This window comes from Triticum aestivum, chromosome 1D (assembly GCF_018294505.1).
Source record: "Triticum aestivum cultivar Chinese Spring chromosome 1D, IWGSC CS RefSeq v2.1, whole genome shotgun sequence".
Classification (NCBI taxonomy): domain Eukaryota; kingdom Viridiplantae; phylum Streptophyta; class Magnoliopsida; order Poales; family Poaceae; genus Triticum; species Triticum aestivum.
The window spans coordinates 104,288,779-104,307,311 of record NC_057796.1 but is presented as its reverse complement, the minus strand read 5'-3'; the positions used below and the strand labels follow the sequence as shown (position 1 = coordinate 104,307,311).

Below are 18,533 nucleotides of genomic sequence, written 5' to 3'. Positions count from 1 at the left end.
TTTGTGGGACATGATCCTTTTTTGGCTGGAACTGATCCTAATTACTGTCTATGAGGAGGGGTCGATGTAATAACTCCGTCTTATAGCCGACGATAACCTCTTTCTTTTAGTTCATACCAGAAGAATGAAATAATCCTTAATTAGCCGTAGGCATTGGTGGTGATGAAGTCATTTAATCACTTATATCTACAGAGGAGAAGTCGATGAAACTAAGTATATGAGTTGTTCCTTTCGTTTACTGTAGGTTCATGCCATATTCTGAGAGGTGGAGACTCGATATGCTTTTAAAATCTGTTTGATGTTGGCTTGACCACTTGAGATTGATCAATAATATGTTGCAATAGCTTTGTATTCTTCCCGAAAAAAAAAACTTTGTATTCGACTCGAAAATTCAAGTTTATAATCAACGAAAGAAACAAAGTGCATCCCCCCCCCCCCCCCCCCCCCCCCCAAGGGAACAGCAGTAAGAGAGCCAACTAGAAAAACAGACAGTAGCTTGGCAGTACTCTTGCCAGGTTTCTCGGCACCTAGATTAACAGATCGTGGCCGTTGATCTCACGGTGAACGGGTCCAGGTAATCCAGTCGTTCGCTCAAGGCACAATGGCGAAGCAGGGGAAGCAGATATCATCCCGCCACCGCGCCTGAAGCTATGGCCATGGCGCCGTTTCCGCCGCCGCCTCTCCTCGCCTCGCACGCCGCCGTCCGAGCCGCAGCCTCACGCGTCGCCGCGTCCCGGCGTATCCGCGTCGCCGGCGAAGACTGCCACCACCACCCGCCGCAGGTCGCGGCCCTCCGGCGCGGCGACTGGGTGAAGCTCATCTGCGGCGCCAGCTTCGAGGTACCGCATACTGGAACCCCGTCGCAAAATGCCTCCTGGTTCCTTCACTGCACTCTCCCGCCGGAGCTGCGAAGTTGTGTTATTGCTTATTACTTATTAGTCCCCGTTGGCTGAGGGTTGCCTCGTAATTAAGTGAGCTCATTATACTTTAGAGGAAGGGGCTGCTCGTGATGATGGATCGATGATTATGATTACAGGGAGGAGAAGTGTTTCTATTAGCAGTATTACATAGAAATCCTAGTTAATTTAACCTGTGCAGTTCAGCTCGTGGATGTTGTTCATGTCTTCCTGTGGCTCTCACTCTCAGGCTCTGGGAGATCTTTTAGTATGAAGTACAGTGGAACTAGTGGTGGCGACGATGTAATTGATATGTTAATTACCAAACCTTTGGGGCTGGGAGTAGTTCACAAACATTATCTGTGCCTTGTAGGATGCTGCCGATGTCCGGAATCTCTCCCTTGTCTACACGCTTGCTGGAGGTATACATATTTAATTGAAAAGTAATAATTCCGGGTGCGCAAGTTTATCATTTCCCACCTACAGCGGAATAATACTTTTAGCAACTGATGAAATATTTACATAGTGAATAAAGAACTGGTAACTGAATTACCTTGAATTCAACATTTTCTGAACAGACGTTAATGTAAATCAAATCATTATTGAACCCAGGCGCGTGACCGAGATAACAGAATCATGCAATTCCATGAAGGTTCTATACATTCTTGCATTCAGCCACACATTAACTCATTTAATTTCCCTCTTCATTTGAATAATGGGTACATTCTACATTCGGTTGATTACTAAGTGAAATGTATAGGGCTTAGAACTTTGTGTTACTATAGTGATAATATGTACATATGCATATTGCAAAGGTCATATCCATGGAGGGACTTCTTTAAGTGTGAGGGTTTTAATAGGCTTGGAAGTTACCTAATGGATAGTTCAACCAAGTAGTTCACATCTCGATTAAATGGATGTGCCATAGAAAGCATTTTACAGAATACCTTAAAGGTCTGCTTGGGAAATTGTTATATTTGCTTATTTGGCGTGATTACATCAATGTACGAGGGTTTATACATAGAAGTCATGGCTCAGTTTTGTGCATGCAGTGGATTGCATAGATTGTGCAGCAGATGCATCTGTAGTCAGTGCCGTGAATGAAGGTATTGATGTAGCAGCCTCAATTGTACCAGAAGTTCAAAGGCCTTGGGTGATGGTTAGCGTTAATGATGATTGCAGAGATCTTCATTTCCGCAAAGCTGGTAAACAAAATAACGTAATCTTTATTATATTTTGATTTGCGAATGTGCTACTTCAAAATGATTGTCTTCTTTGACATTTATATTTAATTATGGTTGCTTGAATTCGTAAATTACTTTACCACTGTACCTCTAATATATGTAGCCAGTTTCCTGCTTTCACTAGCAGGACTGGCCGCATGTCTGTTTAACTGAAGGATTTTGTAACTGCTGAAAAAAAAAGTCTGAAGCCATGAACTCCTCTCTGTCCATAGAATTTGATCCTGAAGATTGCCCACCGGATTGCTCAAAGCCATGTGACAAAGTTTGTCCTGCTGATGCAATATCACTTAAGAGGGTCATGGTTGGAGGAGAACATGCTCAGTCCGATCCAATATGTGATAAACTTGAGGTATCTATTGGTTTGGTTACTTTTATGCTTTTGTTTTATCTCTCCATGATCTCGTGTCTCGTGCAGGGCGGTGTCATTATGGAACGATGCTATGGTTGCGGTAGATGCTTATCAGTTTGCCCTTATGACAGAATAAGTGAGCACTGTGTTTTTGTTTCTTTCATTTGTTTTTATTTCAGTCATCAGGATGGTTTACATGATCTATTAAATTGAGCTGTATCTTTTTTGCCAGATAACCCTCTTTACATGCATATGTAATCTCAGCATGTATTTATGGTAACCTTATCATTCCTGTACCTTTGTCTTTGTGTATCTTATTAAAGCTACCAACTTTGGGTTAAATCATTTCAGGAGCTATGCCCTATGTACGAGATCCTGCCACAACAGCTGAACTGTTGAAAAGGAGTGATGTTGATGCAATAGAAATACATACCACTGGAAAGTGGGTTTCCTGTTCCTTGGTGTATCTTTCGTTGCTTTTCCTCTGTTATGTAGCACAGTTGTGACAATACTTTTCCTTTACTGTAGGGGAATCGATATGTTCAATACTCTCTGGAACAGCTTGGGTGAGTCAATCAATAATGTGAAGTTGGTCGCAGTAAGCCTCACACTCTGAATCTGCATGTGTGCTAGTTCTGATGCTAAGAAGTGCCACCATGTTCCTTCTTTTCATTTTAAATATCCCCCTCTGTTACTCGTATAACAAATAAGAAAGTTCATACATTTCAGGTAAGCCTGCCTAATGCTGGTGCATCAACAATTGATTTCATGAATGCAATATACACGATCATGCAGTCGAATCTGGAAGGGTATAATCTTTGGCAGGTTTGTTCTAAAGAGAACAAATTCCTCAATAGCATCTTTCACATTGTTCGTATTTTTCAGATAACTTTGTTCATGAACTTATTTAACAATTTGGGATTTCCTAGGTTATGTTTTTATTCAAACTGGTAAACTGGTGATAGCCTTATAGTTCTTTTATTTTCATTTATATTTGTAGCCAGATTTTGTATAAATTCTATCCAATCCTCTTAATGTGATAGGAACTCCGCCGTGCATATGGTCTATGCTACCGCTAATCCTATAAGCATATCCATGCTTTTATTTTAGGCTTATTTCAGTTATTTTGATTTATGTGAGTAGTTAGATGGTCGTCCTATGAGCGGTGACATCGGTCGAGGTGCAACAAGGGAAACCGTTTCTTTTGCTGTTGATCTGACTTCAGTACCAGATAGCTCTCTTGGTAAACACTCGTTGTTGGTAATAATATTTGAGCAATATCTGTGGCAATATTATTGTTCAAATTTTCTAAGTCTATTTTGCTGTACTATTGTCTGGAAGGCTTTTATCAGCTGGCTGGTGGCACCAACTTATACACTGTAGATTGCTTAAAGAAAGCTGGTCTTTTCAAGGCTAGGACTTTACCTGGTAATTTTTTTTCCTTGTGTTTAATTCTTATCTCACAGAATATTTATGAAATTTGTGCTCAGTTGGTATATGACAGTGTTCAGTAGCTGAATTATATAAAGCAACGTAAACTTAGAATTTACTTTGATTCACAAATGTTTTGCTATCCTGGGAAAACGTTCCTTCTGAAAGAACTATTTCATTTTGTAAATTCAGGGACAAGAACCACTGAAAAGGTTGGTTCCCAGGAAGCTCTAATAGGAGGAATAGCTTATGGTGGCTATGCTCGCAAGGTTCGAGCTTGAACTCATCATTCCGCATCAACTCCTTTTTACATGGAAGAATTATAATGAAATCTTCAGAAATACCTTGTCATCCCGATTTTCAAGTGATGTTTTTTTCTATAATCTGATTATTCTGTTCCTATTTACTGTGCTTTGCGATCAATAGGGTAGTAAACTAAACCTAATTCCCAAAAAGAATGACAAAGAAGAAGAAAAGCATGGCAAGCATCATGTTGTGTGCCTGTATTTTTTTCCTGCTTCATCATCTTCTCAGTCACTCACATTTCTTTCTGCTAAGTGCAGATTGTTGGAAGAGTTCTGCGCAAAATACCATCAGAACTTGGGCGCGTATGCATCGAGGATCATCCAGGATATCTCCTAGAGGCATTGCAGGAAGCCTTGTCCTTAGTAGGCCCTGTGAAGGGTTATTCAGCTCTGGAAACATGAGTAAAAATGTCATCGCTCAGCTCTTTCCCGATTAACAGGGGTGCTGCTGCGTGATTCAAATAGAGCTTTCATAGCTGCATCCTGTTCTTTCAAGGAGTATGCCACCTGTTGAGGATATAACCATTAGAGTCACCCGCCCAGGAGGGGCCGGATTATGTCATAATGATCATCACGTGAAGCCCAGTACCAAGCTTGAGGATGGCGGTTCAGTAATGGGCTTAAGACCCGGAGGCGGCTTAAGGCCCGTAGTGATAAACCGCCGTTATGGCAAGACTTGTAGTGTAAGGCAAGAATAGTTAAGAGTCCGAGCCGGACACTGTTATAAGCCGATTGGGACTCTGAGAGCCGCTGGGCGTCAACCTCTCTATATAAAGGGACGACCCGGCGGCGGTTCAGGACAAGTAAGATCAAATCGATAGCCAAGCAGAGCGGTTTAGCTCCTGGTCATCGAAACCCTAAGTAATACCACCTCAACTGGACGTAGGCTTTTACCTTCAACGTAAGGGGCCGAACCAGTATAATCTCCGTGTCCTTTGTCCCGTTTAACCCCTTTAAGCTTCCTAGCGGCGATGGCTCCACGACTAAGTCCTTGCACGAGGACATCTGCCGTGACAATTCCACGACAGTTGGCGCCCACCGTGGGGCCAGCGCACGGTGGATTTGAGTTCTTGAAGGGCAGCTTCGAAGGGCTCAAGGGATACGCTGTGGGCCGGATGACCAAGAGTCGTCGCGGCAAGCTCTACATCAACGATGCAGGCTGGGGCCCCGACGCCGGCTCAATCGAGTACGGGTACCGGGTCCCCTTCGGCGGAATTCACGTTTTCATTGGCAAGATTGGCGGGCCGGGCCCTGAGCCGGACCACTGCGCCGACCCCATCGAGACGGCTCAGCGTGCGAGACCCACCCGGACTCTGCCTGCTTTGAAGCGTGCCTTCGTGGGATGCGTCCATGGAGGACTCTTTGAAGGATCTGGATCTGGCGATGAGACGGCCGCTCGCTCTGACGGCGGGTCGTCCACAGACGAGACCAACTCGTTATATCAACTTCAAGATGGCAGGCTCAGGGGCGGCTCCGATGGCGACAGTATTCCGGACCCCTTTGAGCCGCCCAGCCGGGTCAGGATCTTCATGGCCGGCGCACAACCTGTTCAAAACCCCGCTGCTGGGGCAGGAGGCCCTGCGCACTCGCCGGCTCAGGCGCTGATGGATCTCACAAATAAGATGACAGCCCTGTTAACTGATACGGTCGTCCCAGCGGATCAAGCTCAACATGATGCGGAGGTGGCACAGTTAAAGCTGGATATAGCGAGAGCCAAGGAAGATCTAGCAGCGGAAGGGATCAGGATGGCTGCAGAGCGGGCGGCTCTCGACGCCCAGACTCAGCTGATTCAGGCGCAGTCTTTCCGGCTCACGATGGATCAGAACGCATCTAATGAGATCATGAGAAGGAGGCATCAGAAGGCTCAATCTCGACTCCCTCCGGTTTACGATCCTCGAAACCTTTTCAACACGCCTGGTGCAGGGCCCAGTAACCCGCCAGAGATCACGGCACCCGGGGCTGGAACGCCGTTTCAGCCGCAAGTGATGGGGCCTCCCCGTGTGAACACTACCCCGCCTCAGTACGTGCCAATACCACCGGGTCATTATGCCAACCCGTTGGAAAACATGGTCGCCGCGGCGGCGCGACTGGCGGCTCTCCCAATCGATGGCGACTCTCCAACGGCGGTCGAGACCCGCCGGGTCAGAGAACTTCTTCAGACGGCTCTGGCGCAACAGGAGGCATATTCATATAGCCGGGACAGGATTCATTCAACCCCTCGTCCAGGCCGGAGCCCAAGTTATAGCAGACACATGGTCTTAGCGACCGGCTCAAGCAACGTCCGGCGTCGTGACTTGCCAGCGGGCCACGGCCCGGCTCATAACGGAGCCTTTAACGCGGTAGACCAAGCAGAGCACGGCAAGAGGCGGAACAGGCGCCTCAGTTAACAGCTTACCAGCCCCTCCCGGTTTATCCGACGGCTTCTATAGAGGCGGGTATACCTACGAGGACCGGAGGTGTCCCTTGTCTGGTGCCGGCTCTCCGTAATGAACGTCTGCCCAAGGATTTCAAAGGACCTAGGAAGGTACCTAATTATACGGCTGATTTACAACCTGGAGCATGGATCGAGAGCTACGAGATGGCTATGGAGTTGCTAGAGGTCAGCGAAGCGGCAATGGCCAAATACTTCACCATGATGTTGGACGGAACTGCCCGCACTTGGTTGAAAGGACTGCCGCCTAATTCTATCGGGTCATGGGCAGAGCTAAAAGCCCAGTTCATCCAAAACTTCAAAGATACATGTAGGCAATCTATGTCAATTGTGGATTTGACTAACTGCAAGCAGCAGAAGGGTGAGTCTACAACCCATTGGGTTCGCCGGGTCAAAGAGATAATACATTCGTCTGATAAGATGGATGCCGGCTCTGCAGTTTTAATGTTGGAGCAAAGTTGTCGTTTTGCGCCCCTGAAGATGAAGCTCGGGCGGCTCAAGCGCGATTGCAATGATATGGGTACGCTGATGGCGGCTCTGGTCAAGTACGCCGACTCTGATAGTACCAAGGATCCCGTGTCGGATGATGAAAGGACAGGGAAGGGAAAGAAGAACGGCAATGGCAAGGGCCCTCAGCATAACCCGGCAAACCAGGGAGGTAACAAGCATAAGGCTGATGGCAGTATGGAGTTTGTGGCCAACGCCAATTCACAGGGTAACAACCACCGACGTAAGGGGAGACCACCTCCCCGAGCCGGCGGGTCAGGCCCGACGCTTGAGCAGTTGTTGAATGAGCCTTGTCCAAGGCATGGCTCTAGGGAGAAGCCGGCCACTCATCTATGGAAGGACTGCGCAATCATGAAGGCCTTCAAAAATTCCAATGCTTTTAATGGCAACAATGGCCCGGGCAGCGGCTCAGGCGCCGGCGGTTTTCATGGCCCGGGCGGCGGCTCAAATCCCAATTCTCAGAATTTCCAAGGGGGTTTTAATCAGCAATCTGGCCAGGGTAATCAGCAGCAGCAGCAGGGGGGTACCAGACCAATCCAAAGCAGCTCAATGGTGGACAGTATCATGTGTTCACTACCAGCCTGTGCAAGCGAGATCAGAAGCTTCATAAGAGGGCTGTAAATGCTGTTGAGCCGGCGATTCCCCGCTATTTAAGATGGTCTGAGCAGCCTATCATATGGAGTAGGGAAGATCACCCTCCCCGGATCGATAATCCGGGTCACCTGGCCTTGGTGGTGGCCCCTCAGGTTGGGGGATATAAATTCACTAAGGTGCTCATGGACGGAGGCAGCAGCATCAACATCCTCTATTATGAGACCTTCCGTCGTATGGGATTAACTGATAAGAACCTCAGCCAGTCCAATACTGTTTTCCATGGGGTGGTGCCCGGTAAATCGGCGTATCCAGTCGGTAAGATTGAGCTGGAACTAGCCTTTGGAGATGAGTACAACTACAGGGCGGAAAAACTAACCTTTGAGGTGGTTAAGATAAGAAGTCCGTACCATGCTTTATTTGGGCGGCCGGCTTACGCCAAGTTCATGGCACAGCCGTGTTACGTGTATTTGCAGCTCAAGATGCCGGGTCACAATGGGACCATTACGGTTCATAGCAGCCGAAAGATAGCCTTGGAGTGTGAGGAAGGTGACGCGGCTTACGCTGAATCTGTTTGTGCAACAGAGGAGTTGAAGTTTTACAAGGACAATGTTGACCCGGCAGATATGACGTCTTTGAAAAAGCCAACCACGGAGTATGAGCCGGTAATGAAATTTAAGTCAGCTGATGAGACTAAACTTGTTGACTTTGTTCCAGGTGACTCATCTCAGCAGTTCAGCATCAGTGCCAATCTGGATCCGAAATAGGAAGGCGCGCTCATCGAGTTCATCCGTGAGAACAGGGACATCTTTGCATGGAAACCTTCTGACATGCCGGGTGTACCTAGAGAACTCGCTGAGCACACTCTCAATATTGATCCGAAATTTAAACCAGTCAGGCAATTCCTCCGGCGGTTTAATGAGGAGAGGCGGAAAGCCATTGGTGAGGAAGTAGCTCGGCTCTTGGCGGCCAGGTTTATTGTTGAAGTTTTTCATCCAGAATGGTTAGCTAACCCGATGCTCGAGCTCAAGAAGAACGGCACCTGGCGGATGTGTGTGGACTATACGGATTTAAACAAAGCTTGTCCGGCTGATCCTTTTGCTCTCCCCCGTATTGATCAAATTATTGATGCTACGGCGGGTTGTGAGCGTTTAAGCTTTTTGGATGCTTACTCTGGATACCATCAGATCAAAATGGCAGTTAAGGACCAGGAGAAGACAGCGTTCATCACTCCCTTTGGAGCCTTCTGTTATGTGTCTATGCCTTTCGGGCTCAAGAGTGCACAGGCGACTTACCAACGTTGCGTGCAGAATTGTCTTCATAACCAGATTGGGCGCAACGTTCATCCCTATGTGGATGATATCGTGGTTAAATCCAGGGAGGAGACCTTGATAGATAATCTGAGAGAGACCTTTGATAATCTCCGGGTCTACAAGATGATGCTTAACCCGGCCAAGTGTGTTTTTGGTGTTCCCGCAGGCAAGCTCTTGGGTTTTCTGGTTTCTCACAGAGGCATTGAAGCTAACCCGGAAAAGATCAAGGCAATCACCTCTCTGGCTAAGCCGGCGTGCATAAACGACGTCCAGCGTCTGGCGGGTCGCATCACTGCTTTGAGCCGGTTTATAAGCCGGTTGGGTGAAAAGGCCATGCCACTGTACCAGATGATGAAGAAAACAGATGACTTTATCTGGAATGATGCTGCTAATGCTGCTTTTGAGGATTGAAAAGACAGCTAGCTGAGCCAGCAGTCCTTGCTGCTCCTGTTGACAAGGAGCCTTTATTGCTGTATGTAGCCGCTAACACACGTTCCGTCAGTGTGGCTGTGGTGGTGGAGCATAAGGAAGCGGGTAAGGAGTATCCGGTTCAGCGGCCGGTTTACTACGTCAGCGAAGTACTCATTGAGTCCAAACAACGGTATCCACATTGGCAGAAGCTTGTTTATGGGGTATTCATGGCAAGCCGGAAGCTTAAGCATTATTTTCAGGGTCACCCTATCACTGTGGTTAGTTCTGCTCCCCTAGGAGATATCATCCAAAACAGAGAAGCCACAGGAAGGGTTGCTAAGTGGGCTATAGAACTTGGGCCTCATGGTCTAAAATACGTGCCGCGCACTGCTATCAAATCTCAAGCATTGGTGGATTTCATCAACGATTGGACAGAGCTGCAGGTGCCTGAAGAGAAGCCGGATAATACATACTGGACTATTCACTTCGACGGGTCCAGGCAATTGGAGGGCTCGGGGGCTGGAGTTGTATTAGCTTCCCCTCGAGGTGACAAGTTTTGCTATGTGCTACGGTTGATGTTTCCCTGTACTAACAATGCGGCTGAGTACGAGGCCTTGCTCCATGGTCTTTGGATGGCTAAGGAGATGAGCTTAAGCCGGGTAAGGTGCTTTGGCGACTCAGATTTAGTAGCCCAACAAGTGTCTGGCAAGTGGGATTCCAAGGACCCCCTCATGGCGGCTTATCGCCGCGAAGTTGATGCCATTGCTGGACATTTTCAGGGTTACCGAGTAGAGCACATCGATCGCAGGAAGAACGAGGCGGCTGATGCATTAAGCCGGCTGGGCTCTCAGCGAAAGCCGGTGCCGCCTAATACTTTCTTGGACATTTTGCATAACCCTTCTGTTAAGTTGCCTACAGAGGAAGACTTGGCTGTTCCTGACCCGGAAGCACAGTTGGTGGCGGCTCTCCACATTATCCCAGATTGGACAGTACCATACTTGGCTTACATGACCCGGGGAGAATTGCCTGAGGATGAAACTTTGGCCAGACAAATAACCCGGCGGTCTAAGTCAATGATAATTATCAATGGCGAGCTGCATCGTCGCAGTGTCACTGGAACTTTCCAGCGTTGTGTTTCCCCTGAGGAAGGTCAAGAAATTTTACATGAGATTCACGAGGGGGATTGTGGCCATCATGCCGGCTCAAAATCCCTTGTGGCCAAGGCTTTTCGTCATGGTTTTTATTGGCTGACGGCTCATGCTGATGCAGAGGACTTGGTCAGTAAATGTGACGGTTGTCAGAGGTTCTCACGACGGGCTCATGTGCCGGCTCAAGAGTTGAGGATGATTCCAATCACTTGGCCATTTGCGGTCTGGGGGCTTGATATGGTTGGGCCTTTTAAAAGGTCCAAGGATAAGAAGACCCACCTCTTGGTGGCGGTCGACAAGTTCACAAAGTGGGTTGAGGCAGAGCCAGTTAGTAAGTGTGACGCAGCCACAGCGGTTCAGTTCATGAAAAGGGTGATATTTCGCTTTGGTTTTCCACACAACATTATAACTGACAATGGCACCAATCTGTCTAAAGGCGCCATGGAGGAATTTTGTCAGCGAGAGCATATTCGGCTCGATGTTTCATCAGTGGCTCACCCTCAATCCAATGGTCAGGCTGAGAGAGCCAATCAGGAGATCTTGAAGGGCATCAAGCCCCGGCTTTTGGTCCCTTTGCAACGGACGCCTGGTTGTTGGGTAGAGGAGTTACCTTCCGTGTTATGGAGCATCAATACTACTCCTAACAGGTCTACGGGTTACACACCTTTCTTAATGGTTTACGGGTCCTCCCTAGCGACGTCCGTCATGACTCGCCTCGAGTGGCGGCTTATGTCGAGGCAGATAATGAGCAGGCGCGTCAATAAGCTCTTGACTTGTTGGATGAACAACGTGACGTAGCAGCAGCTCGCTCGGCGATTTACCAACAAGACCTGCGCCGCTATCACAGCCGCCGGGTTAAGTCCCGGGTCTTTCAGGAAGGTGATTTGGTGCTCCGGCTCATCCAGGATCAAACAGATGCGCACAAGTTATCCCCACCTTGGGAAGGGCCCTTTTGTTGGAAATATGCCCTAGAGGCAATAATAAAATGGTTATTATTGTATTTCCTTGTTCATGATAATTGTCTGTTGTTCATGCTATAATTGTATTAACTGGAAACCGTAATACATGTGTGAATACATAGACCACAACATGTCCCTAGTAAGCCTCTAGTTGACTAGCTCGTTGATCAATAGATGGTTATGGTTTCCTGACCATGGACATTGGATGTCATTGATAATGGGATCACATCATTAGGAGAATGATGTGATGGACAAGACCCAATCCTAAGCATAGCACAAGATCGTGTAGTTCGTTTGCTAGAGCTTTTCTAATGTCAAGTATCATTTCCTTAGACCATGAGATTGTGCAACTCCCGGATACCGTAGGAATGCTTTGGGTGTACCAAACGTCACAACGTAACTGGGTGGCTATAAAGGTGCACTACAGGTATCTCCGAAAGTGTCTGTTGGGTTGGCACGAATCGAGACTGGGATTTGTCACTCTGTATGACGGAGAGGTATCTCTGGGCCCACTCGGTAATGCATCATCATAATGAGCTCAATGTGACTAAGGAGTTAGCCACAGGATCATGCGTTACAGTACGAGTAAAGTGACTTGCCGGTAACGAGATTGAACAAGGTATTGGGATACCGACGATCGAATCTCGGGCAAGTAACGTACCGATTGACAAAGGGAATTGTATACGGGATTGATTGAATCCTCGACATCGTGGTTCATCCGATGAGATCATCGTGGAACATGTGGGAGCCAACATGGGTATCCAGATACCGCTGTTGGTTATTGACCGGAGAGTCGTCTTGGTCATGTCTGCATGTCTCCCGAACCCGTAGGGTCTACACACTTAAGGTTCGGTGACGCTAGAGTTGTAGAGATATTAGTATGCGGTTCACCGAAAGTTGTTCGGAGTCCCGGATGAGATCCCGGACATCACGAGGAGTTCCGGAATGGTCCGGAGGTAAAGATTTATATATGGGAAGTCCTATTTTGGCCACCGAAAAATGTTCGGGATTTTTCGGTATTGTACCGGGAAGGTTCTAGAAGGTTCCGAAGTGGGGCCCACCTGCATGGGGGACCCACATGAACGTGGGTAGTGGGGGCAAGGCCCCACACCCCTGGTCAAGGCGCACCAAGATCCCACCTTAGAAGGAATAAGATCATATCCCGAAGGGATAAGATCAAGATCCCTAAAAAAGGGGATAACAATCGGTGGGGAAGGGAAATGATGGGATTTCTTTCCCCCACCTATGCCAACGCCCCAATGGACTTGGAGGGCAAGAAACCAGCCCCCTCCACCCCTATATATAGTGGGGAGGCGCACGGGAGCAGCACCCCAAGCCCTGGCGCCTCCCTCCCTCCCGTGACACCTCTTCCTCCCCGCTTGCGCTTGGCGAAGCCCTGCCGGGATCCCGCTACTTCCACCACCACGCCGTCGTGCTGCTGGATCTCCATCAACTTCTCCTCCCCCTTGCTGGATCAAGAAGGAGGAGACGTCCCCGCTCCGTACGTGTGTTGAACGCGGATGTGCCGTCCGTTCGGCGCTAGGATCATCGGTGATTTGGATCACGACGAGTACGACTCCATCAACCCCGTTCTCTTGAACGCTTCCGCGCGCGATCTACAAGGGTATGTAGATGCACTCCCCTCTCTCTCGTTGCTAGATGACTCCATAGATTGATTTTGGTGATACGTAGAAAATTTTAAATTTCTGCTACGTTCCCCAACAGTGGCATCATGAGCCAGGTTTATGCGTAGTTTCTATGCACGAGTAGAACACAAAGTAGTTGTGGGCGACGATTTGTTCAATTTTCTTACCGTTACTAGTCTTATCTTGATTCGGCGGCATTGTGGGATGAAGCGGCCCAGACCGACCTTACACGTACTCTTACGTGAGACAGGTTCCACCGACTGACATGCACTTGATGCATAAGGTGGCTAGCGGGTGTCTGTCTCTCCCACTTTAGTCGGATCGGATTCGATGAAAAGGGTCCTTATGAAGGGTAAATAGCAATTGGCATATCACCGTTGTGGCTTTTGCGTAGGTAAGAAACGTTCTTGCTAGAAACCCATAGCAGCCACGTAAAACATGCAACAACAATTAGAGGACGTCTAACTTGTTTTTGCAGGGTATGCTATGTGATGTGATATGGCCAAAAGGATGTGATGTATGAGATTGATCATGTTCTTGTAATAGGAATCACAACTTGCATGTCGATGAGTATGACAACCGGCAGGAGCCATAGGAGTTGTCTTAATTTATTGTATGACCTGCGTGTCAATGAAAAACGCCATGTAATTACTTTACTTTATTGCTAACCGTTAGCCATAGTAGTAGAAGTAGTAGTTGGCGAGACAACTTCATGAAGACACGATGATGGAGATCATGGTGTCATGCCGGTGACGAAGGTGATCATGCCGCGCCTCGAGGATGGAGATCAAAAGGCGCAAGATGATATTGGCCATATCATGTCACTTTATGATTTGCATGTGATGTTTGTCATGTTTACATCTTATTTGCTTAGAACGACGGTAGCATAAATAAGATGATCCCTCACTAAAATTTCAAGAGATGTGTTCCCCCTAACTGTGCACCGTTGCGAAGGTTCGTTGTTTCGAAGCACCACGTGATGATCGGGTGTGATAGATTCTAACGTTCGCATACAACGGGTGTTGACGAGCCTAGCATGTACAGACATGGCCTCGGAACACAAGCAAAACACTTAGGTTGACTTGACGAGCCTAGCATGTACAGACATGGCCTCGGAACACAAGAGACCGAAAGGTCGAACATGAGTCGTATAGTAGATACGATCAACATGGAGATGTTCACCGATGATGACTAGTCTGTCTCACGTGATGACCGGACACGGCCTAGTCGATTCGGATCATGTATCACTTAGATGACTAGAGGGATGTCTATCTAAGTGGGAGTTCATTAAATAATCAGATGAACTTAATTATCATGAACATAGTCAAAAGGTCTTTGCAAATAATGTCGTAGCTTACGCTTTAGTTCTACTAAGATATGTTCCTAGAGAAAATTTAGTTGAAAGTTGATAGTAGCAATTATGCGGACTGGGTCCGTAAACTGAGGATTGTCCTCATTGCTGCACAGAAGGCTTATGTCCTTAATGCACCGCTCGGTGTGCTGAACCTCGAGCGTTGTCTGTAGATGTTACGAAACATCTGACATACACGTTTTGATGACTACGTGATAGTTCAGTGTGTGATGCTAACGGTTTAAAATTGTGGCACCAAAGACGGTTTTGAAACGTCGCAGAACATATGAGATGTTCCAAAGACTGAAATTGGGATTTCAGACTAATGCACACGTCAAGAGGTATGAGACCTCTGACAAGTTTCTTAGGCCTGCAAACTAAGGGAGAAAAGCTCAATCGTTGAGCATGTGCTCAAATTGTCTGAGTACTACAATCACTTGAATCGAGTGGGAGTTAATCTTCCAGATGAGATAGTGATGGTTCTCCATAGTCACTGCCACCAAGCTATTAGAGCTTCATGATGAACTATAACATATCAGGGATAGACATGATGATCCTTGAGCAACTCGCGATGTTTGACACCGCGGAAGTAGAAATCAAGAAGGAGCATCAATTGTTGATGGTTAGTAAAACCACTAGTTTCTAGAAGGGCAAGGGCAAGAAGGGATACTTCATGAAACGGCAAATCAGTTGCTGCTCTAGTGAAGAAACCCAAGGTTGAACCCAAACCCGAGACTAAGTGCTTCTGAAATGAGGGGAACGGTCACAGAAGCAAAACTACCCTAGATACTTCGTAGATGAGAAGGCTGTAGGGGAACGCAGCAGAAAACAAAAAAAATCCGACCTACGCACCAGCCCAGGACCACTATGGAGACTGCATACATGGTTTGATCTTTTTCGTTACCGACTCGTAGCGCAGCGGGAAGTAGAGTCGATGACGATCGGCGGTGCAGATCCCCGCAGCTAGGATTTACAACCTCCCAACCACGAGGATGTATACCCTCATCTGCTCCTTAGACAGCCCTCCGGGAGGCGGTCGAACAGCCCCCCGGACGGTGTCGCGGACAGCCCTTCGGGAGGACCTTCGAAACTCGAACGGTCACTCGGACAGCCCTTCGAGAGGACCTTCGAAACTCGACGGTCACACGGACAGCCCTTCGGGAGGCACTCATGAACTAAGACCGAAACTACGACCTCTCTACAGAGTTGCACGCATACGGTGTCATCTATCCGGCAGGGCTTCGCCGTCCAGAACTAGTTCCTGCCGGAACCCAGACAGCCTTACGGCTCTACGAAACTCTTTTCGTGGGAGGGAGAGAAGAAGCCAGATAATGCATGGCATGTGTATGAGAGCAAGGGATGAGTGTGGAGGGCTGCCCCTCCACCTCTATTTATAGGAAATCCCAAGGGGGTAGGGTAGTTTCACAAAAAACCCAAAATGCACATGAATGAAGTCCTTCCACAAGGACCTAGGAGTGAAACCAAGGAACAAGAGGGTCCCCAAGGGGGGATACCCCATGTGGCCGGCCACACCCCCATGAGGGGCCCAAAAAATGGCACCTATCCATCCATGTCATCCCCAAGAACTTTTGGAGCAAAGCCCCAAAAGGTGGCTTTCCATAAAGTAACCATAAAGCTGATTTTCACTATTCACGACGACATTTTTCAGCGTCTGATCGAACTGAAAATATTTATGTGGGCTAAGAACATTTCCAGTACCCACTAAAATGATTTTCAACGCGTTCCGAAACAATTCCGGTTTTAGTGATTTTCATCTGCGAAACGCATCTGAAGTGGCTCCGGCAGCTCCGGAACATTTCCGATTTTTATCTCAGAAAATTCCAAAAAGCTTCCAGAATGATTCTGGCATCCTCCAAGAATTATCAGGCATGTGCCGAAACCAATTTGACTTAATGGTGTATCCCGAAACAACTTTTCGGTATCATCGAAACTTATCCGATGACCTCTCTCTGCGGTACGATTCCGCTGTCCGAAACTTTTCGGTGTCCGAAACTTTTTCGGTGATTTTCTCTCAGACTCCCTGTCTAGTATTCAGCAAATAGATGACCCTTAAGCGTGTGACCCTATAGGTTCGGTGAAGTATAGACATGACCCGGAACCCCTTCCGATCAATGATCAACATCGGAGCCGTGGACACCCATATTGACCCCTATACCCACACGAATAAATATTCGAGTGAACCTCCAGTTGCCGTGTGCTATTCCTGTTGCTTCGCGATATGTTACAAATACCCGAGGTGAGACATGTTGGCATTCCCGTGGATCAACAACTTGTCCACTATGCTAGTTACCTCGTTACTGGTATTGTTCTCTTTTCTCGTTATCATGTTCCGGCATCCCCGTGATCAAATCACAAAGTGTCTGGCCAGACGATGATGGATACCGTAACACCGAGAGGGCCCAGAGATATCTCTCCATCGTCGGAGGAGCAAATCCCAATCTTGAGCTATCAAGTTACTTGACACACTTTTCCATGAACCCGTAAGCCGCCGTAATAGCCACCCATTTACGGATGACGTTTAACAAACCCCAAAGTTCATGAAGCAAGCATGAAGAAACTCGATACTCTCATGGTCTAAGGAATCATGCAAATGTTAACCATCTCTGTGTTATGTACCAATAAACTTGTGACGAATGAATCTCATAGCATAACATCAATCCGGGTCGATTCAACACAAATGTTCTCTTAACATTGTGCCCTCAAAGTTGCTGGCATAGACATGCCCATGACCAGGAAAACAGAATCATCATGCAACACTTGAGCTAGTCTTAGAGGCCAGACTAGGTATACTTCTTACCGTTTATTATTCCACACGTGCATATGAGTCTTCCTCCGAGCCTCGTGGATATTGCAGACTCGAGAATCATTGCAGTTATAGCATGGAACATAAACATAATTATGAACTCGGAGATAAATAATATCATTTATTATTGCCTCTAGGGCATATCTCCTACAGACTCCCACTTGCACTAGAGTCAATAATCTAGCTTATGCTAATGCACTTCACACCTGTGGCACACCGGTGTAAATATGCTTCACTTGTGGTATAGCCTGATGTCCAACGGATCTGAAGACTTCAGTTCCGTGTGTATCTTTGAATGTCCTCGCGTTTTCACGTTTTCACAAAACTCATATTTTGTGTGGACTTGGCTTTGTATGTATGTGAATCACAGGTCGAACCTGGATTCCTCAGACTGAGTTATGGAGCAACTACCTGCAGTAGTGTCCCATTGTCAAAAGCCATCTTGGAACTATACTAAGTTCATGAATGAACTATATGATTCAACATCTTCTTTGTCGCTTCTAAAGCGTCAACATACTTAGCCCTTGTTATAGAATTCGCCACAATAACTAGTTTGAACAAATTCCAACTAACTGTGCCACCACATTGTGTGTTACACAAAACCCTTAATTTAAATCGAAAATCGCATGGAGAAAAGATGAAGACTCTATCGATGTAACATTTTACAACGAACTCTTCATGATCTCTGCTTGCGAGAAAACCATGTCATCAGTACTTACTCTAGTACTCTGTGACATCTTTCACTGTTGTCCCATGATTAGTAATTTGATCACTTTGGTATCCATACTCGCAACACCTTGGGAGTATCGGACATATCTGGTTGTTTTACATACCATGGAATACATGATTAATCCAAACACAAAAGTGTGTGGAATCATGTATTTTACTCATCAGTGTTTTGGGACACCGAGTCTTGCAAAAACTCTTTCCATGTGACTTTGGCAAGAATCACTCCTTGGCGTTTTAAATGCTAAAAGGTTTTAGCATCTTGTCAATATGTATTCATTGCTTAGCCCCATTAGGTAAATCTATCTCCATAGATCATCATGCCTAATATTGAGGCTATTTAGCCTAAGCACTTCATCGAAAAACTATTTTCAAATGAAGTCCTAATTTGCGTCAAGAAA

General features: G+C 47.0%; 1 protein-coding gene across 2 annotated transcripts; it reads left to right on the top strand.

The window, feature by feature from the left end:
- Positions 1 to 542: 542 nt before the first annotated feature.
- Positions 543 to 4,836, top strand: LOC123166337 (uncharacterized). 2 transcript variants are annotated; one of them, XM_044584133.1, is made up of 12 exons: positions 547 to 839; positions 1,270 to 1,318; positions 1,949 to 2,101; positions 2,353 to 2,489; positions 2,556 to 2,625; positions 2,841 to 2,931; positions 3,018 to 3,087; positions 3,219 to 3,314; positions 3,633 to 3,732; positions 3,831 to 3,917; positions 4,113 to 4,189; positions 4,484 to 4,836. In XM_044584133.1, exons 1-12 carry the CDS (start codon positions 651 to 653, stop codon positions 4,625 to 4,627), a joined length of 1,263 nt encoding a protein of 420 aa, XP_044440068.1. In that variant the 5' UTR covers positions 547 to 650; the 3' UTR covers positions 4,628 to 4,836. The 2 variants fall into 2 exon arrangements, with proteins under 2 accessions (XP_044440061.1, XP_044440068.1); XM_044584126.1 differs by having other exon boundaries at positions 543 to 839; positions 2,353 to 2,625.
- The last annotated feature ends 13,697 nt before the right edge of the window (positions 4,837 to 18,533 follow it).